The sequence below is a fragment of the Ceratotherium simum genome, chromosome 5 (assembly GCF_057802395.1).
Source record: "Ceratotherium simum simum isolate JZ-2026a chromosome 5, ASM5780239v1, whole genome shotgun sequence".
NCBI classification, from domain to species: Eukaryota; Metazoa; Chordata; class Mammalia; order Perissodactyla; family Rhinocerotidae; genus Ceratotherium; species Ceratotherium simum.
Genome location: NC_141904.1, coordinates 87,266,851 through 87,289,180, shown reverse-complemented (window position 1 = coordinate 87,289,180; position 22,330 = coordinate 87,266,851). Strand labels below are relative to the sequence as shown.

The following is a 22,330-nucleotide window of genomic DNA, read 5'->3' as shown; positions in this document are numbered from 1 at the left end:
TTAGCAGGTAGGTTTACAGACCATGAAGGAGGAAAGGAGGTGCTGCCTGGTTGAAACTTGGGGCCCTGCCCTGAGGGCTGGTGCTGGAGGCTGCCTCTCAGTTTGCCCTTGCCCATTCAGTCCTCACTCACTAAGGCTTTGAATGGGCGTGTGGGATTACTGAAGGTCTGCGTAGTACTTCTTTCCTCACAGGGCACTGATATTGCTGTCACTTTTGCTGTCACTTTAGTTATGCTAGTTTCAGCCCTCAGGAGACACCAGAGCCCTCCAGGGTCACCATAAGAATGGGTTTACTTGGTCAAAAGTGAAGGACCAGCTGGACCACAGACCCATGGGAACACAGACAAGGAGACTTTGTCTTATGGCATGCAGCAAGACAGTGTGGCTTAGAAGAGCAGGGTCAAAGTCTGAGTCCCTCTGCTGAGTAGAGCCTTGGCCAAGCAAGGCCTAAAGCTCTCTGTGCAATGGGAATAAAGGCAGTTGCTGCCCCATAAGGTAGTTAGCCATGGGAAATGATGTGACACTGGAATGTTTTATATAAATGTTGGAGATTAATCCATTAAATTGGGAGAATTTTGATGCTCAAGTTATGGTTTACTGTGATTTCGCACTAGACCTGTATTCAGGGTGATGGCTTATGGGGGTTGGGAGGGGAAGGTGGGCATGTAGGTCTAATGTGTAATGGGCAGGTGCTCCTTGAATGATCGCAGGCTTGCTAGGGTTGTGTCTGATTGAAATTCAACACCTTGGCGCCCTCTCCCCCATCACCATTTTGGAGGGTGGGAAGAGAAATCTATCCTCCATTCTAATCTTTCCTGTGGGTTCTGATTTCAGTTCCTACAGTGTTTCTAATAACCTCACCCAGCTGATTGCAGCCATGGCCTTCACACCAGCTGCCAGGACTTTTCAGAAAGAGTTTGTTCCTTTTGGTCTTTTTTTTTCACAACTAGTGAGACAGAAAGCCTTATGGAAGCATTCCTTCCCTCCATGGCCCACAGGGGGCCCAAAAAGTTTGCTAAACAGGAGGACCCCCCCCCTGAACCAAGGTAATAATGACCCCTCTTTAGAGAGAGAATAAATGTCCAGTGCCTGATGGGACAGCGCCGCTGTCACTGCATAGACAATTTCTTAGGCAGCAGATAACGATTCCTGGAAATAAACACCACTGGGGGGCATTATTCTCTTCAAACCTTTTTCTTCCATTTCCTACTTTAATAGTGATAGAAGGTGGGTTTAAAATTTACAGAAATGGGAGAAAATTAGTAGAGAAGATTGCTATGAAGATTTTGTAATTGACACACTGTTTCTTAATTTTATTTGCACAAGCAGTGTTCACCAGATGGTTTTTAACTTTGTTCCTCTGAAGTGCCCAATTTTCTTTTCATTTTGAGCACTACCTGGCAGAGCCATTTAAAGCTCTTTGGCTGCCAGTGGGTTCTGCCAAGAATCTGACTTTAGACCTCAGAATCCTCACCTGTAAAATGAGAAGTCAGATGACATAATGAGCAAGTTCTTTCCAACTTTTGAAACTTGAACACATTTTTACCCTGGATAGCAAATAGCATCACAGGCTGAGCCTGCTGGTTTGAGACCTGGCTCTCCGAGTGAGGATGGCAGTCAGTGTGGTCTGGCAGCCCAGGCCGTGCTCTGCTCCAGAAACGTCCATGTGGCTTTTTGACCTACACAACAAGGAGTGGCCCCACTGGAAAAGGCCACGCCTTTCCCACTAAAGGTATTTACAAGTCCAGGAGACCATCAAATGGACCATAAAGGGCTAAGTCATTTCTGGCCGAGGCTGGGGTGAGGTGAGAGCTGTAGGGTTCTGACTACCAGGCTGCTTCCTCGCCGCCTGCTCGGGGTTCCAGTGAGAGCATTCTGAGTGCCTCTGGGGTCAGGTGTTACTACTATCATGAGAAGAAATGATGAGCAGGATGCACATTAGTCTTTAATTCACTTTTAATAGTATAAACCTCATTTAGGTAGTAGTATTAAGCCACAACAATAATGCCACATTGAAATAGCATTTAATAAAATGCATAAAGCTAATTCATGCACTGCAATACTCTATATACAAACACAACAATGCAAATTCTTCAAGACTGAAGACATTGATGATTAGATATAAAATTCAGTTTAAAAAGAACATGCTATTTTTAAATGCCATCGCATAAACAAAGCTGATTTCAAGCTACAGCTTTCAACAGGTTTTAAACCTGGAATTAAAATGTAATGGCATAAATAATATTTTCTATATTGTGAAGGGCAGAGGTTACAGAAACGGTCCCAAGAAGATCTAACACCTGAATTGTCCTTTAACATGTCTTTTCAAAGGGCTGGTAATGCAGCTACATTCCAACACAGAGGCCTGACTACAGGTAAGAACTGTGGTTTGTCCTATGAAAAATGTGCAGCTTTTCATTTATAAAACTAGCTGAACACTGGTTTACAAGATAATTGGGAGAATGGAGACTGTAGAAAAATATCCCAGCACTTGAGTTGCATGTGGCAGCAGCATTCAGGTCCATGAATGCTCTGGTCATTGAAATAACTGAGTATACTTTCCTAAGGAAGAGCTATTTTTAATGTAAAGCCTACTACTTTCGAAAGTTATCCAAATATTAAGCTTTATCACAGTCAATTGCTAAATATTGCTGAACATTTTTTCAGCATTTTTTATAGCATTTTTTTCTGTGTTGTTTGTATAAATACTGAGACACCAAAATTATTTGCTTCTCAACTGAAAGTATAGGTGGGCATTAAAAATATCCCATCTCCCCCAAGATACTTTTTTTTAAGCTCACAGTTTTATTATTCTTAGATTGCTGTTAAGTAGCCCCAAAGAAGAATTTTTATTGTAAAGATTCATTTAGAGACTGTCAAGCTTCCACTTGTGTTTTAACTGGGAAGTCATCTTTAATAGTGTGATTGTCATGACAGGCAAGGACGTGGGAAAGGTTGAACAATCACTGTTGGATGAAGCCAGAGAAGTAGCAGGAGTTTTCTTTACATCAAAAATAGGGGAAGCTGACGGCTAAATAACCCACTGTCTCACAGAAGGCACTGAGTACTATGGTCTCAATGAAGTGTTCTCAAACATTTCAATAGCTTATTAAAAAAGAAAAAAAATCGTGGATTATGTGAGTTTTTGCAGTTATCCAGTGATTTCTTTCAGCAAGCCAGCTCTCAATCTTCCTGCCTGGCAGGCCCCTGCTTACCAGGTCTGCGAGCAACTACTGCTGGGCTGGGCCCTGGCTCCCAAGTGCCATGTCTGTTTAAAGCCTGATTAAGGGGCGGAATTCATCAGAATAGACCTGGACAAGGAAAATTTGGCATCTGTAGCTTTAAGGGCACACATACCCATATTAAAATGCAATTTTTATCTGAAATTTTTAAATCATTATTTACAGAAAGGATTTTAAGTCAGTGGATTTTATTCACATGCTGCAGTTTGAGAAGTAATTTAAGGTTTGTAACTTTTATATGAAATAAAAGTTAGCCATCAACATTCATGCTTATTTTTCAAGCATTAGAGAGATGGGAATCGCTATTTAGTCACAGGGCAGTGCCCACTGTTTGCTGACTGAGTCCAGAGCAAGCGTGGGAAACTGCCACCACACTGGGAATCAGGCCCTATGACGTGGACCATTCTGCATCTCTGACCACAATGCCCGTCTCTGGACCATGTGACAGAGCGAGTATCTGGGAAGGCCGACAGCTCTACCTACCAAGTTCCTTCCAGTTAAGCCATACCATATAGGTGTGTGACAACCAAGTTAAGGATCGCCACCTAGTTTTGGACATTAGGATAAACTGTCTTCCAGCTTCCTGGACTTTTTTTGTGTCTGGAACTTTCCCTGGTGCTGAGTGGAGATTCTGACGTCAAGGCCTTTCCCAGCCAGGCTCACCCAAAGGAAAATGGAGTTAAAATCTCAGCAAATCCATCCTGCTGACGGATGTTTGAACATCTACATCAGTTTACTTTAGCAACTCTATCATAGACTCTCTTTAAAACATAAGGAAAGTTTGGATACATGGCTACACGTCTGTATACATAATATACATCTATGTACACACACACTATATACACTGTACATATATAGAATATATAAACACATGTACATTCATTCAGTCATATAAGCCTATAAATCTGTACACACACAATGCTGCTGAAGGGACCCCAGGGCTGGACATGCAGAAGTGCACGCTGGTGGGAGGCACACGTGAGGAGGTCCAGAACCCTGGGTACAAAAGAAAGACCCAAACCCACTCTGTCTTGACTGAGGAGATAGGAGTTGGCTTTACAAATTTACATCCAAGTTAAGACATTTTTGAAGAGCCGCACAATCTAGAGAATGGAAGTGGGACGAAGGAAGCATGTGGGGCATTTGCCCTGCCTGTTCAGCCCTTTCTAGAGACTAAAGGGCACTGCCCTCCCGGGATAAAAGTGGATGTCAGAAGATGACACTTAATGACCTGGGCTTACAGAAGAGTTGAATGGTCATCTACAGCCCCATTGCACAAAGGCCATCTCCACTGCAAAGTGGGCAACAAGCTTCTGGACTTGAATCTGATCAGGTCCTGGAACTTGGATCCATAGCCAAGGGCTCCTTGTCAGGCAGACAGCAGGCTGGGAGCAGGACTGCTCTGCTGGAAATTGCCCCAGAGGATTGGGATGTGGGTTTTTTCCCAGAGTAAAAGCACTAGATACAGCTAGAGCCCTTCTAGTTCTTGGCTCCCTGTAGCAGCTCTCTGCCAAACAAGCACAACAGCTAAGTAAGTATGTAGCATGGCTACAAGCCTCAGCTCTAGTGAGGGTGTTGCTGCCATATTAGGGAGCCGGAGTAGACATGGCCATCGCTATCACCATGGCTGGTGGCAACTGCCTCTGAACAGAGTCCATATTTAATACTGACAATTGAGGGCAATTACATAGTACATCTTATAACAAGTGACTACACCTGAAATTAAATATAAAAACCCAAACAACAAAAGAATCCCAACCACAGCCTCATGGCAGAGGTTAGACAATAAATATTGTAACTCCCCAACACACACACAAATCTCAAGTTAGAAGGGTGGTAACATACTTCCTTAAAAGTACTTTCTAAGAATAACTTGGAAAGTATTATTTGCTTGAGTAATTTGGTCTTAGTTTCTAAGTCTGCTCCTGTCCTGTTTTATGATTATATGTAATGAGCTCCACAAATTTCAACATTAACTGTCCAACATTATCTGAAATACTGCTGGAAAAGAGCCCACTTCATCAACAAGTGATGGTGTGTGTCTGTCCCCCCTCTCTTAGCCAGTGTACCTCTCTCCTCACTAAGGGAGGAATGGTGAGGCCAGTGGAAGGGGCATGTGAATAGGCTACATGGCAAAGAATCCTGCTACTGGCTTATTTCACTCAGGGATTCAGGGGGCAGAAGGCTGGCCTTACTTCACTAAAGCTAGAGTTGCACCAACTACTAACAAGGGTTAAAAGCCTTGTGAAAGCTGAGCCCAAATATTTGTTTGGGATCCCTTTAAATAAATCTTGACTTTGGGCTTACTTCTCCTAACCAATTTGACAAGAGATGGAATGGACCTGCTGTCAAAGGCTTGAAATGATTTGGGGCAGCGAGAATTCAGGTTATGTGGAGATGATCCTTAAGGAAAAGACGACTTCAAAGTAAGGTCAAGAGGATCTGGGAAACTAATGAGGTGTGTTCAAAGCCCAAAATGGTCCACTGGAATCAGCCATCACCAGCAGAGGGAATCGAGGCAGGACCAGGTTAGAATCAGCAACTTTCCAAGCTAAATTGATTTTTCTCCAGGGCTGTCTTGCTGGAGTGTGGCACTTCCTCATCTCAGTGTTCACTGTCTTCCTGCTGGTTATTACCTTCTCTTCCCAACACATGGCATAGGACCTCAGTCTAGGTCTTGGCTAAGCTGTCCCAATATCTTAAGGTGACTTGAGTCTAAAAGCCTAATGGACACAGGACTCGCAGGGCCTGCCCAGGAAATGAGGGGAGCTGGCCAGTGTGGACCTTTTCACCAACACCAAGAACTCAGATCTGAAAGATGTGACACAACATGTATTCCCAGGGAACTGCTACGTGATCACCAGACATTCTTACATTCAAAAATCAGAGGAACAGAAAAATAGGCAACTCACTGTGTAAGATGCGTAAACCTGCTTCACAATGCCCTCTGCTAAAATCCTTCACAAGCAGAAATGAAACAGACTCGCCCTAACTCCATTGTCTTGGCCAGTTTTTTGTCTTAATTTTGAAATTTAAATCATTTCAAAGTTAGAAAACCAAAAATTTAAGCTGGCAAAATTAAATCTTTTCTATCATTTTATAATGGGCACCCCCAGAATTCTCCAAAATTTGCTTCCAAGGCATGAACTATAAATGATATAAGTAAATCCAAACAGGAATTTAGCAGTTGGAGATACTGTCCCCATGTAATTCCCACTAGTGACTTTCATAAAATGATGCTAACACTTCCTTCAGAATAAAGCATCCTGTTTTGTTGTAAGCCTGTGGCCGGCTGGCCGGGCACCCATGCATAGCACCCGAGGCAACCACCTTGACTGAGGGCCCAAGACAGACCAGGAAGTGCCTGAGAGGCAGGGGAGTGCACTGGATATTTTTGGATATCATCTGATCAAAAGGTTCAACAGATGCAAATTTAACCTTACACTGTATTTTCTTAATCTGGGCTATCCAAAAAGAAAATACAAAGTGCCTGACCCAGGGTTGGACGTGCCACTTTTCCCAAACAGGAAAAATGCTTGCTGCTTACTCACATCCAGGGAATTTATGGGTGCTCTTCTCTAGATTTAACTTCCTTATAACTGCATTCTGTTCTCGTAAATGATGGTCGCTATAGCTTATAAGGAGAAAGAAGACAACTTTGGGAATTAAAGGTTGTTTTCTAAGGAGCAGGCAGCCTGCTTCTGCATCCATCATCTAAAATGCTCCAGGGGTGGTTTGCTGGCACACACCTAGGGGAATCAAAGTGCACGGTGTGCTAGTACCACTGAAAGGCTCAGCCAACAGAGAAGCTGAGTCTGGAGACGTTCTGAAAAACCCCGATATTTAAGGTCAACAGAGAAACCTTCCATTCAGCTTCACTACCACAACCCTGGCCCGGCAGCAAGATCCTGCCTGTCCCACTCCACCTCACTGCACAGTTCTGACCGAACTGCAGGAATACAAGCCCTTCTCAAGGGGGCATTTGGAATGGAAACCCCTGAGAAGGGAATCTTCACACTCCCCCATCTGAACAATGTGCAGCCGCCCCAAATTCTATTCAGGAAGTAGTGTCAAGGGTTCAAAATGCCCACCTTGCATTTTTTGGTCAGAAGGCTCCATGGGCCATGAGTGGCAGAGGTGGTGTGGGGATGTTTTCAGTTGCTGCAGGAATTGGCAGTTGATGTCTGACTGCTTGCAATCCAATTCTGAGAACCAGGCATCAGAAGAGAGCCCCACGTTTAGAGGAGCCTGCAGATGCCCCTCACAGACCAGGACCAGAGGTCAGGGAACCTGACAAGCATCAACTCTATGGCTGAGAAAGCTTCTGGTTTGGGTCACCACGGATTGTACTACCACACTCCCACTTAACTGCATGATACAGATAGGCCACGTTTTCATTCATTCAGAGGAATTTAGCTCAACACCACCAGTGTGCATACAATTAGGAATGATGCCTTTTCTTAAACATAAATGATTGTCTCCTGTACCCTAGTGCGTTTTCACAGAAATCATAGCATCTCGGCAAGACATACACAGTTTTACACTTGCGCTGCCCATAGGCAAGATGTTGCTAACATTACGCATTGATAAGAAGTGCTTAGAAAGTGCTAATATTATTACCCTGGTAATTAGTAGCTATTAATTCCAAGGACATTTTTAATATATATACACACATACTGTTCTCTTAGGTTCTTTTAGTTTTCTTTAATACTAGTCTCTGACATTATAAAACTTTTAGTTTTTTGCCCTTTGAGAATTTCTAAATACAAATTGAGTTAAAAGATTGTTCCAAAATCTGCTTCATCAAAAGGCATTAAAACATTTCTTATGGCAGGAAAGGATCCTACTAGTCTTTTAGTTGTTACTGTCTAGGATTAACAGATAAGAAGAAACCAGGTGGGAAATGGCTAACATACTGGAAATATTTGCACATACCAAAATACCACTACTTTATTTTCTTTGTATGTGAGCGGTCCTGGGAGGATCCTTTTGCTCCTTGACAGGTGTGTGGTGTGCACTATAGACTGGCTCCGGTGATCTGGCCATTATATTCTGCTGTCTCCATCTTGAGGATGTAGGGGATTATGCTGTCTATCGAAACATTGCCAATGAGACCAGTAAAAAAAAGTTCTTCTGTTATGTTGGAGCTCATCAGCCTGAGTGCTGGCAGGCGGACGAGAATCCGGGCCAATCTGTAAGAAGGAGGGTTGTTAGAGAAGAGGGGTTCCCTGCCCTTCACACTTTTCCCTGGACAGGCTCCCAGGGGCCCTGTCTGCACTGCTCGGAATTCAACCAAACAGATCCAACCAAAAACACCCCTTGTTTTTCTGATTTCAACAGTTCCTCCTGTAGAAATTTATCATGTGAAAAACATCAAACAAGTGAGTGCAAAGATGTATGTACAAATATGTTCCCTTCATTGTTTATAACAACTCTCCCCACCTCCATCAAAAAGAAAAATTTGGGGGCCTGCCCAGGTGGCGCAAGTGGTTAAGTGCACATGCTCCACTTTGGCAGCCTAGGGTTCGCAGGTTTAGACCCTGGGTGCGCACCGACACACCGCTTGTCAAGCCATGCTGTGGCAGTGTCCCATATAAAGTAGAGGAAGATGGGCATGGATGTTAGCTCAGGGCCAGTCTTCCTTGGCAAAAAAAAAAAAAAAAGAGGAGGATCAGCATCGGATGTTAGCTCAGGGCTGATCCTCAAAAAGAAAAAAAAGAAAAATTTGGAAATCAATAGAGGATAGGTTAAAATAAAGTATGGTATCTCCATATAACAAATTACTCCATACTCATTAAAAAGGATGATAAAGATCTATATTCATTGATAAGGACAGAAAGAAGTCCATGACATACATCTGAATAAAAACTTAAAAGGAGGTTGTGAAGCAGCAAATACAGCACAGTCTCACTTGTGTATATTTATTTGTGTGTACATGTGTAAGTAAAGTATTTGGAAGGATGTTCACCAGAATGCTAATGGTTGGCCTCTGGGTATTGGGATTTGGAGTGCTTTTACCTATTAAAACTTTTTTTGTATTGCCCTAATTTCCAGTGTTCGTTTAACATTATAATTAAAAATAAAGTAATGAAATTGTTTTCGTTTTGAAAAGATCCTGGGTGGGAGGGCACACCAGGACCCTATCCTGGTGGGCCAGTGGACACTGTATCTGAAACATCCCGTGTGATCAGCCATTCTACACCAGTGCAGAAAGTGTGTGAGCAAGGACGCCTACTGCAGCATCAACCCAGTCTGGAAACAACTGACACTCTCATCAGGAGTGAAATGTTCAAGAAATTATAGCATCTCCTTAGCCATGGAAAATGATGAAGAATATGTATGTTCATTGAATATTAAATGAAAAAAAGGTTACAAAACCTTACTTTGTCTTTTATGATTCCAATTACACATACACAAAAAATTTCTGGAAGTAAATACATAAAACATTCACAGGTATCTCTGGATGGTGGTATTTACATGGAGTTAAAAGTTTTCTGTTTGCTTTCCAGAATGTTCTAATTTTTTGCTAGTTAACATTATGTTATTTTTGAAAAGGGAAAATATATTCATATTATGCAAGTAGCATTCCAGCACCATCATCCATTTGCCCAGCCCCTGTGAGTCTTGCAGGGCACACAGAGGTATAAGGGGACACCACCACAGAGCTGGATGGGCTGACAGGCTGAAGGGTCTCAGGAAGTCAGCAAGGGTAAATCAGGGAGGACTTCCTGGAGTGTGGAACATGTCAGCTGTGCCTTAGAAGCTGGCTAAGGTTTCTATCAGCAGAGATGCAAAGAATGGGAGGGTATTTCAGAAAGAACAAACAGTATGAGAAAAGGCATAAGGATGGGAGAGACTGAAAAAATGTGCAAACAGGATGTAAACCATTCTAGGGCCTTTTCTTTGGGAACTGTCTTTGACTTTTGTAAGAAGGCCAGCCCAGTGGCGTAGTGGTTAAGTTCACACGCTCCGCTTCAGCGGCCTGGGGTTCAAAGGTTTGCATCCCGGGTGCGGATCTACACACTGCTCATCAAGCCATGCTGTGGCGGCATCCCACATACAAAACATACAGGTTTGAACAGGAAAGACTGGCACAGATGGGACAATCAGGGACAATCTTCCTCAAGCACAATAAATAAATAAATAAATAAATAAAAATAACTTTAAAAAAAAAAAAAAAAAGAAGGAAAGCCTCCCTAATTTCATTTTTGGCCCCAAATCACCTGGCTTGCCCTCCTCTTCTCTGGGATCCCTGACTGGACCAGGAGTGACTCAGGATTTTTTCACAAACATCTACTTTCGAAGGCCAGAGAGCTGCTGTTGTCAAGGTGATTCTAGTGTGCTGTGGCTCTGCCAGCAGCCTCCAGAGAGGCATTTCCAGCCTCTTCTGGCCAGAGGCACTGTGTGGAAGTAGGCGCATGGCCTCCTCAGGGGATAGGCTTGCACACACGCCTGGCTCGATGTGTGAGTTCTGGGTGTGGGTACATTACTTGACAGTCCCATTCTGTATGTACTGAGGCTAAAGTTACTCTAGATTCACATGAGGTCTTCAGTGATTCCCGCAGAAAACGGATTCTGCTTTGACAAAAGCTGCATCTAGGCCACAGAGGTGTGCCTAAAGTAGAGGCAGGATCTCTGCCAGCAGGGCCAGCCAAAGGCTCCCCAGTCACACCAGAGAAATGGTGTGGGCTTAGGGCATCTCCATTCCACGGGGCACCTGCAGGCTGAGGCCTGCACAGGGGACACAAGTTGGGGAAAAACAGGGCCATGCATCTTCCCCGTCAATTTCTCTCCAGTGTTTACTCTGAGGGGACACGGTGGGGAGGGAAATATTAAATAATTTGCTTGACAGGACCCCAGAAATTCACGTAGCTTCCACTGGGTCAGAAACGGCCATGAGGAAAGAGCTCATCCACTCCTTGGCTGGACAGCCTGCCAGGCTCTCTGCCCTACTTCAGAACAACTTTCCTGTTCAAACCAGTATGAGAAAAGCTCATTTATACCCATATATCTGCCTCCTTTATAGGGGTCAGATTTGGTTTCTGTCAATGAAAACTTTTCTGTCAAGTACTCTAGTCCTGCCTCTTCAGTGGATGCAGACCAGAGGGGCAGAGCTTCTATTCTGGACAAGGGGAGTCTCCATGAGAACTCACGCCTCATGCACAATGTCAGCCCCAGAGGAGATCAGACAGCATTACTCCAACCCCTTGACTTAAAGTAGAGCAACCCATGGTCTTGCTCACAGTCTACCCAGCAACACTGGAATGGCTCAGGATTCCTGACCCTCCCACCTAGCACTTTCCACACTCCATTACCACCCATCAAATGCAAGAATTAAAGTGTGATCAAGCGGAGGCTCTACTAGGCTGCTAGAAATGGGAAGGCTAACATACTTTATATTTGCAACTACAGATCCAGCTTCTTGCCCCAGCAAGAGCGTGTGCCTGTGTGCCTCACCGGTAGGTGTCCTCCGAGTAGGTTTTCTGAACATAGTCCTGCAGCTCCATCTGTGCCTTTTCTTGGAATTTTTCAATCTGGCTTGTGCTAGTCAAACCTGGATGATCTGAAAAGAGAAAATTCCCCCGAAATTGCCCTCTGTATTTGGAAAGCCTCACTTGCAGACTTCTTAGTACTTATTTTTAGTCAAACTTCTGGCAAATTTCTCAAGTACAACAGATTGAACTCTGAGGGCTGATCTGCTTTGGATATTATTGTTAAAACACTGTTCTGCTCTGTGCTCTGCCAAGGCCTGAAGGTTCCAAGGATGGGGCTGGGCTCCTGTGTGGTCACACCAGCCTCACAGCCCCACCTGAGTGGTTCTGGACACCTGGCTTCCTACTACTTGAGAAAACACACAGATTTTAAAACTGTCACATGAGATTAGAAATTATCATTTATTTTATTGATATTTAATCACTTAATTTCTCCAATTTTTATTAGCTGTTTTGTTGTTCATGAGCGGAGGGCTAGGGACGAGGGGAGAAGTAAGGCTGTGTCCAACCCCAGCTGTCAAGGACAATGGTCAGGACAACAGTCAGCCCAAGCGACCTCTCTGGAGGCTCCGAGAGAACAGCTGAGGGGGAGTGAGTGAGGCGGCCTGCTCATCTTTTACTTTCCACCCAAGTCCTGCTGCCTCTTCTTCATCTGCTGTGACCACACCTTTCGGCATGCCCTGCAGCAGCTGCTACTACTGCCCTACACAGATAGTGGGTAAATCTGTGTAGTTCCCATCTGTACTGGATTACATGTGCTAACATAACCTAAAAATTGGCAAAGAGCAAAACAAAACAGAAACAGGACACTGGATGGTAGTATACTCTTTGCATGCTGCAGTCTTGTTTGGCCAACTGTCTAATTAGGATACAGATTAAATCTAGTCAGTATAATAAAGTCATGAGGTACTATAGCATATTTCTTTGAGACTGTAAAGGTAAGGATTTAAAAGAATGTTATGTATTTATGTTAGCTAGCAAAGCACACCTATTATAAGAACATTTGGTCACATACAATCTGGCAGGGCTCTCTACAATGCCGAAGACTTGCCAACATGTTCACGTTCAGAAATATCAGTAGACAAAGGTGAAAAACTGTCATGAGTCACCACCGCATATCTTACCGGGGCTAAAGAGAACTATAGCTTTAAGGTATGCATACTCATAGCCGTCTATATCCAGCTTCGCCATACTGTTACAGAACTCTTGAAGCTTCCAGATGTGCTCCATGACTTGCTTTATCCGGTCGCCAGAAAGTTTATCTAGAAATCAATATCACAGATCCTCTGAGAAAGGCTGATAAGAACAGTAACACAAGCTTCGAGGGACCACAGATTGAAAGAAATGAGAGAATAATTTCACTTTTTAATGAAAAACTAGTTATCTCAAGATGGTCAAGAGCCTCGTTTTCCAGCTGAAGGTGAAGTGACAACAGGTACCCAAATTCTGCTCCATTATATATTCTGCCTCAATAACGAACCCCTGGACCAGTGATACTTCCTGCTCCCACCCTGGGCGGCAGCTTTGGCCTGTAGGTGCAGACTGGTAATTCTTTTTATTCTGTGGGTAAGACCCATACATCAATTCTTATCAATGGTTAGTTTTTCTAAGTCTCTGCAAGCATTTAATAAATATTTGCCAATCTGAACCTTAAATGTTGGCATTTTTTAGCTGTCAAAACAATTCTGTGTTATCTGATTTAATCCTCATGACAATATTTTGCTGAAGGTATTAGTATTATGCCCTGTTAAAAATGAAGAAAACTAAAACTCATTTGTGAACAAATCTAACTGAAATTCAAAAAAATGTTATAGGGTTTAAAAAATCATCTTTATTTAACTATGCCAAAGAATAACTGGGAAAACAAAGGTGTGACTAGGTAACACATTCCTAGATATCAAACACCTGGAATGCCCAATTAAAAGTGCAGCTCAATTCCAATTCAGCTGCAAGTGTAGATTTTTGGTGTTAGTCTGGAATCCTGGGCATGCTCCTTCTAGATAGCGTCTTCAGTGTGTGTGGACATGCAGCATGTGGAGAGACTGCACTATTTCCTGGACCTGACATGGCAGGGATTTGACCACCAAATGTTAGACGGTTGCCACAGATCTTATCAGGAGAGTCACTTGTTCATTCATGAGGAGCTGGGTGGAACTGCGTCCTAGACTAAGGGGTTGGCATGAGCCAGGCTGGTGCCCCAGGTCTTCTACCTGCTGTTTCATTTGGGGCAAGCCAGGGACCTTACCGGGACGTCAGTTTCCCCAAATGTAACATTGAGATCATAGTCTCTGCTTGATGGGGTTGTGAGGATTTGTGAGATATTACACATGAAAGGGTAACCTGTCATGAAGATGAAAATATAAGCTGTGATTATTCTGAAAACATCACTAAATGCTTATGTATCAAGATGGTGGCAACTTTTTTCAATTATCTTTTTTTCTCTTTCATATTCGTTACATGAAAAGAAGGCTGTCAGGCAGAAATTTAAATGTTCTGACTGGTCAAGGTCCTGTGACTTAACAGGTAAATTTCCCTCAGCCTGCGGATGCTGTGGGACACTGAGGCTGGCCAATTTGCAATAAGCCAGCCTAGACCAAGACATACTCCCTCATGTTCCCAGCCCTACCTTCCTGGATACTGTTCTGCAGGTGGTTGACAATGGCCGCCAGGATGGTGGAGAGACTCATGACCTGGGCACACTGGGCCAAGCCGAGGGTGAAGAGCTCATTCCAGCAGGCCCGCACCAGGCTGGTGTTGCAGTCCTGCCTGGGGACACAGAGGTGAGGGTGGGTGTGGGTGCATGATGGCACTTCTCCAAGCCCCAGCATGTCCCAGAACAAGTGGATTCAGCAAGTGTTTGCTGAAGGGCTCATTCAGGATCATTCTCCAAAACACCATTATTTATGAATCTCTTAACTAAAGTCCCTCTGAGAATAAACTATCTTTCTCTTAAAAAACATTCTTTAGACTTAAGTAATGAGAAATTTTAATAGGCACAACTAAACTGTCATTTCCTACAGCCTTTCAAATTCGCAGCAGTCCTGGTGTGGCTCTGTCATGAGAGGCCGCAGAGATCAAAGGACTAAGAGCTGAGTGTGGACTCTGAAGGGAGGAGACATATCCTACATCTACGCTTGAGAACTGAGGGCCTGCAAACCTCGCAAGGGAGGAGCTGCAACTGCAGCAAGGAGGAAGGGGCCAGCCAAGTCAGTTTTCAGCCCTGCCTTAGGTCATTTATACTCAGGATAGCATGGTGGGTGCATTGCAAAACAGTTAAGTCCTTGTCTTAGAAGCCCCCAGATGCAGCATCCCTCTACTTGTCTCAAGATATCAGGACGACACCTGCCTTCTGTTCCACACCATCCCTGCCTCCTAGCACTAAGTCCTCAGCACATGCAGAAGGCTTGACAAAGGACTGAGGAATACTGTAGCATTGGCAACCATGGTCCCCTTACAGTAGTAAGTCTACTGATTGTATTTAATAAGAAAATCAGGTCACAGGAAACAAACTGGAAGGGCCCTCAGAGATCTTCCAGGCCATTTCTAGAGAGGGGAAGGCTCTTGCCCAAGGAAATGCAGAAAAAAAGGCCACTCACCCAAGTGCCTGAAAGGCTGGGATTGACCTGGCCCAGTGCATGGAGAGGAAAAGCAGGCGGGACGCAGACTCACAGATGTAGTGCACGTTGAGGTACTCTGGCATTGGGCTGGGCATCGTGAGCTGGAAAAAAGGAGGTACACAGCACAGGAGATGACAGAGGGACAGGGGATGGCTTTGTTCGTCAACATGAATCCCTGCTGCGTTTCAACAATTGTGGCAGCTGGAGTCACTGTCTCTGGTGTTGAAGTTCCTGAGCAGGCCCATCCTTATGAAATACGTGTCCTCTGAAGCAGGGGGCTGGCACAAACTCCCCACGGTTTCTTGCCCAGTGAACTAGGGTCTGATGGCCCTTGAAATGTGGTCAATGATGGGGACCTCCCAGTTTACCCATACAAAGACATACTTTTCAACTCTTGACTCAATTAAATTATTTGTTCTAAGGCAATTCCATTTTAAGCCATATGTTAAAGTCTAAACTGAATCGAGGAACAAGGGTCAACTTCATGGGCTAGCAGGCATTTGACAGGTGGCCTCAAGGTAAAAGTGAATGAGAGCTGAGCAGAAGCCCTGATGGTAGGCGGATGATATCCCACCACCAGAATGTCATGTCTGGGCTCCAGGAGCTCCACTGTCTAGAAGGGACTCTAATGCCTTTGAAGCTAGAATCCCACTGGTGACCTGTGTCCTAGGCACCCTTGGGCAACTATGAGCAGGAACCCAATCTCCCTAAGTGACTGGCCAGATCCCTCTAGTGAAGAATCCTGGGGGGACAGGAAGACTCAGTCTGGAGATCTGGAGACTGAGAGGGCTTCAGGGAACCCAGGAGTGTCCTGTAGAAGAAGCGAGGCCAGTGGAGGAGAGTGTGGGAAAGACCTATGAGGACCTTACAGCACTCTTTAAAGACATCTGAGGGGCCGGCCCCATGGCTTAGCGGTTAAGTGCGCGCGCTCCGCTACCGGCGGCCCGGGTTCGGATCCCGGGCACGCACCGACGCACCGCTTCTCCGGCCATGCTGAGGCCGCATCCCATATACAGCAACTGGAAGGATGTGCAACTATGACATACAACTATCTACTGGGGCTTTGGGGAAAAAAAAAGGAGGAGGACTGGCAATAGATGTTAGCTGGTCTTCCTCAGCAAAACGAGGAGGATTAGCAGGGATGTTAGCTCAGGGCTGATCTTCCTCACAAAAAAAAAAAAAAAAAGACATCTGAGATCTATTTTCTGTGGCTCTAGAGGGCAACTGGTCAGGACCAATGGTTGGGAATAAGGGTTGGCTGCCTGCTTGTTGGAGCAGATAAAGGCCTGAGCCTACGCTGGAGTCAGGCCGTCATCAGAAGGCAGACGGCAGAGCAGTCAGCTGTCAGCCCTCCCTGGTCAGCACCAAGTCAGCCCGTCATGGCAAAGACAGGCCACACCCGCTTCAGGGTTACCTTCAGAGCCAAATGGTACTGCGAGCTACTGTTCTGAAATAAAAGACGCTAATCAAATGTCACAATATGAAAAAGAGCTCACTCCAAGGTTTGATTTTTAAACTGAGACCAGCTTTGGTGCAGAGCCCCTCTCCCAGCAGGCTGGGGAGGCTGGGGGCATGTAGTTAGGCTGAATGCACTCACCTTAAATGTTACGTGAGTATCTGAAAGGAGGGGGCCTTCGACCTCAATAATGGGTGTGGACTGGTCTCTGCTGATGACGTGGATGCCTCCTCCTCCACTGGTGTCTATCCCATCTGCCAGGCTTGGAGGCGAGGAGCTGTCTGTGGTATTAAGTGCTTTAGCTAAGGTATCAAATGCCCTGTGAGCAAAAATGAAGCAAGCAAGTGTTGTGAATCCACAGCTTTTAGAGGGAAGAGAATTCTAGCTGAGACATAATTTAGAAAAACAATGCACTGGGGGAAAAGGTAATTAAATTCTACCTGCTGAGAGAAGGGATAACAATGAAAGTGTTGTCTATGTATTGTCTACACACCATCTTGGGCACTAAGCTATATATTATTTATTTTCACATGTAATTTCTACTTTTCATACTACTCTCCAGGGTACAATTTTCTCCATTTTACAGGTGTGAAAGCTGAGGCTTAGAGATGTTAAATAACTTTTCCAAGACCACCCACCTATTAAGTGGTGGAACCAGAATTCCACCTAACTCAAATCTCATCCTCTTTCTGTTGGATCTAGATCTTAATTTTGCTCAGACCACAAGTGACACGAGGACCAGCACACTCGTGTGGCCCCAGGCTATGCACCTGCCAGGCCTGCCAAGATGGGCAGGAGTGGCCAGTCCTATGGGAAAGGAGCAAACACAAGAGCCAAGCTGCAGAGAAGAAATCCTCATCAGCCAGTTATATAGGGGTCTGGGACCAGCTAATGCTATCTATCAGCTAATACTGATCTACCCCGATGCATTTAAGCTCTAAACTCACTACTTGGAAAAAATATACATAAGAAAAACAAGGTAAAATAGAAGTGGGGAAGGGGATGAACTATTAATATTCAGGCACAACAAACAGTGACTAATACATATAACATCTGTCCATTGAAGGGTTTTCTCCTGCTTCCACTGAGTTACTCAATTTCCTTTTTCACTGGAATTAAAAGCAGTTTTGACTGTTTATATCATGTAATATAAGTGGGTCCATGTTTTCATAGTTAAACTTTAAAAGAAAGACTGACATGCAGGGGCACTGTGACAACTTTATAATCCTTAATTAAAAACAGTGTGGGTGTCAAAATGCTGCCATCCACGACTACAATGCAGCAACCGAATGGGCACGTCAGGAGGGGAGCCTCCGCCCTCATGGGTTCATACCGAGTAATCTCACTTGCAGACTGGTCCTCCGGTTGCATTTCTGAAGTATCACCATTGTTAAGGGATTCACTTAGGTTGGCAAGGGAGGTTACCACATTTGCCAGTGTGCCCAGAGCTCCCTGGCTTGTTTCAGCCTATTAGACAAAAAACAGTAACAAGATGAACACACACATCCAAATGACTCTCAAGCCAATGAAGGTATAACGTTCGTTTAAAAACAGCTTCTAGGGAGGTATGACTACAACGGGGAAGCATGATGAAGATCTTTTTGGTGATGGAATAGTTCTGCATCTTGATTATGGTGGCAGTTACACAAATCTACACGTGATAAGATGACTACACATCATAAGATAACAGAACAAAAACAAATAAACTGGACTTCACCGAAATTTAAACTGTTGTGCTTCAAAACACATTATCAAGAAAGTAGAAAGACAACTCCCCCCACACAAAAGACAACCCACAGAATGGGAGAAAATATTTGCAAATCATATATTTGATAATGGTTATATTTAAAGAACTCTTCAATAATAAAAAGACAAGCCAGTTAAAAAATGGGCAAAGGATTTAAACAGACATTTCTTTTTTTTAATTTAATTTTTTGTGTGTGTGTGAGGAAGACCAGCCCTGAGCTAACATCCGATGTCAAGCCTCCTCTTTTTTTGCTGAGGTGGACTGGCCCTGGGCTAACATCCGTGCCCATCTTCCTCTACTTGATATGGGACGCCGCCACAGCATGACCTAACAAGCGGTGCATCGGTGCGCACCCAGGATCCAAACCTGCAAACCCCGGGCCACCGCAGCGGAGCGCGTGCACTTAACCGCTTGCACCACCCGGCCGGCCCCTAAACAGACGTTTCTTTAAAGATATACAAATGGCCAATAAGCTCATGAAAAGATGCTCAATATCAGTGGAAATGCAAATTAAAACTACCAATGAGATATCACTTCACACCTATTAGGATGGTTAAATGAATATATAAATAAGACAGATAATAACAAGTACTGACAGGGATGTGGAGAAATTGGAACCCTCATACACTGCTGGTGGGAATGTAAAATGGTGTAGTTTGAAAAACAGTCTGGCAGTTCCTCAAAAGTTTAAACATAGAGTTACCATACGACCAGCAACTCCTAAGTATATACCTTTGTTGTTAGTGCCGTTGAGTGGATTCCGACTCCTAGCGACCCTGTGTACAGCCAAGCAGAACCCTGCCTGGTCTTTTTGCACATCTTCTCACCTTCTGGCACTATATTAGACAATGCTCCACTGCTACTGATAGGGTTTTCATGGCCAACTTTTCAGAAGTGGGTGGCCAGGTCCTTCTTCCTAGTCTTTTTAGTCTGAAAGCTCTGCTAAAACCTGTCCATAATGGGTGACTCTGCTGGTATTTGAAATACTGGTGGCATAGCTTTCAGCATCACAGTGACAGGCAGCTGTCACAGTATGACAACTGACAGTTGGGTGGTATGGTCCCCTGACTGGGAATCAAACCTGGGCCGTGGCGGTGAGAGCACTGAATGTTAACCACTAGACCACCAGGGATAGCAGTATACGTATATACATAAGAGAAATTAAAACATATATCCACAAAAAAACTTGTACACAAATGTTCATAGCAGCATTATTCATAATAGACAAAAAGTAGAAATCCAAATGTTCATCCGCTGATGAAGGGATAAATAAAATGTGGTATAGCCATCCAATGGCATAATATTCAACAATAAAAAGGAATGAAGTACTGATACATGCCACAAGGATGAACCTTGAAAACATTACACTAAGAGAAAGAAGCCAGTCACAAAAGGCAACACACTGCATGACTCATTTTATATGAGATACCCAGAATTGACAAAACCATAGTTAGAAAGTAGATTAGAGCCAGCCTTGATGGCCTAGTGTTTAAGTTCAGCACGCTCTGCTTTGGTGGCCCGGCGTTCAGTTCCCAGTCACAGAACCATACCACTTGTCTGTCAGTAGCCATGCTGTGGTGGCGACTCACATAGAAGAACTAGAAGGACCTACAACTAGGATATACAACCATGTATGTACTGGGGCTTTGGGAAGGGGGAAAAAAAAGCAGATTAGTGGTTGGGAGTGGGGGTAAGGGGAAGTGATTGCTGAATGGGTTCAGGGTTTCTTTTTGGGGTGACGAAAATGTTCTGGAATTAAATAGTGGTGATGGTTGCACAACCTTACAAATATAACAAAAAGCACTGAGTTGTACACTAAAAGGGTGAATTTTATGGTATGTGCATTATATCTCAATTAAAAAAAAAAAAGCCAGAGATAAATTCAAACAAATAAGCCAAGATATGTATACACAAATGTCTGTTGTGTCTTGATTACAAAAGTGAAAAACTAGAATCAATAGAAAAGATCATAAACAGAGAAACGATTAATAAATCACAGAACAACCACATAATAGACTATTTTGCAACTGCTAAAAGATGTAGGTCATCATGATAGAAAGATATGTTGAAGGAAAATGAAAAAGAGTGGGGGAAAAAAAAAGAGAACAGAACCCACATGTTGTACCAACGTTGTGTCTGGTTTTGATACTGTCCTACAGGTCTGCAAGGGGATGCCACTGGAGAAACTGGGGAAGGTACACGAGGTCTCTGTAATAGCTTTGTGTTCGTTCAAAGTCAATTATTTTGAATGTGTAATTATTTCAAGTTAAAATTTCAAAAAACATCTTCTGAAAATAGCTCCCTTTAGGTGCTTTCCATATGTTCTGTTAACCGTGATGAACTTCTGGGGTGGGGACTGTTACTTCCATTTTACAGAGCAGGGAATGGGGTGGAGCCTGGGTCTGACTCTGCAGCTCTTCCTCTTACCTACTACTTAAACACTGCGCAGCTGCTGGTTCCTCTTCCTCTAGCTGGTGACCATAACTAACTCCTAACAGTTAACATTTGTTGAGTGCTCACTGTATGCCAAGTGCTTTATAAAATTAACTTACTCAAGTTTCCCAACACTCCTGTGTGGTGGGTACTGAAGGAAACTGAGGTGTAGAAAAGAGGGCACACAGCTACCAAGAACACAGTGCTGGGCTCTGAACCCAGGTCTGGCTGACTCTGGAGTCTCGGTTCTTATTCTCAGACTCTGCATGGACGGCACAACAGAACAGTTGCTGTGAAATCCCTTAGAAATCAGGAGTTTTAAGGTTATTCATGCCTTACTTTTAGGCTTACGGTTTCCCTCCACCCCACTACACAGTCACTGTCCCGAAAGTCTGCTGGGTGACAGCAGTGAGCCAGGTATGATTCCCAGGTCACACACATCATCACTGCCCACAGACGGGAAGCTCAAAGCCCAGCATGAGGACCAGGGGGTGGAGGGCAGCTTTCTGTGCTAGCCAACGCCTCTAACTTTTGCCTTTTCTTTCCCAAAAGAGAATGCCCCTTAAAGTACTAAGTGTGCACACCTATGTGCATGTGAACAGATGAGAAGGAAAAGCCTGAAGGCCTTGCTCTGGCTCTGAGCAATGCCAAGTGGTCTGTTACTGAGTGGCTCCTTTTAGAGAAGAAAAACTGGACCTCAGCTGTGCCTTGCTGCTACTTCATCATTATTACTTGGGTTACATCAGGAACAACAAGATGAGAAGAACAGTGGATTCCCTTGCCTGGATAAAACGCTCCTCCTTAGTTATCTTCAGAGGAGTTAGCCAGTTGTCCCTCTCTCTTGGATTGACAAACATCTCTGACCACAACAAGTTAAATTCCCTATGGCTGATTTGCTCTAGCAAAGTTTTAAAATTGTTAGAATCCTGGCTGAACTTCCTCCCACAGATCATCTAATAAAAAGGAACTAAGGGCTTCTGCAAAAGGCCATCTTAGGATAAATAGCTATTTCCTCAGCATGCCAGTAGTTTGCCAATGTGTGTACTGGGGGAAAAATCTTTTTTTTGCAGGGGAAGATTTGCCCTAAACTAACATCCATTACTCATCTTCCTCCTTTTTCTTCCTTTCTGCCCTCCCCCAAGCCCCAGTACCTAGTTGTGTATAGTTGTAAATTCTAGTTCTTCTACGTGAGCCACTACCACAGCATGGCTACTGACAGATGAGTGGTATGGTCCTGCGCCTGATAACTGAACCCGGGCTGCCAAAGTGGAGAGTGCGGAACTTTAACCACTAAGCCATCAGGGCTGGCTCGGAAAAATCTTAATAGAGAACTATAGAACTTG

At 44.1% G+C, this 22,330-nt stretch overlaps 1 protein-coding gene across 4 annotated transcripts in view; it reads right to left on the bottom strand.

Annotated features, from left to right (window-relative positions):
* Positions 1-1,893: 1,893 nt before the first annotated feature.
* The window catches only part of NR2C2 (nuclear receptor subfamily 2 group C member 2), a 121,129-nt gene continuing 100,692 nt past the window's right edge, over positions 1,894-22,330 (bottom strand). For 2 of the 4 annotated variants that reach the window (XM_087431557.1, XM_014796773.2), the window contains 7 exons: positions 18,141-18,274; positions 16,949-17,126; positions 15,331-15,452; positions 14,361-14,500; positions 12,859-12,996; positions 11,700-11,805; positions 1,894-8,434 (listed from right to left, as the gene is read on the bottom strand). In XM_087431557.1, the coding sequence (XP_087287683.1) occupies positions 8,260-8,434; positions 11,700-11,805; positions 12,859-12,996; positions 14,361-14,500; positions 15,331-15,452; positions 16,949-17,126; positions 18,141-18,274 (993 nt within the window). In that variant the 3' untranslated portion in view covers positions 1,894-8,259. The remainder of the gene's footprint in view (positions 8,435-11,699; positions 11,806-12,858; positions 12,997-14,360; positions 14,501-15,330; positions 15,453-16,948; positions 17,127-18,140; positions 18,275-22,330) is intronic. The other 2 variants (XM_004442432.3, XM_087431558.1) reach the window with 1 other exon arrangement.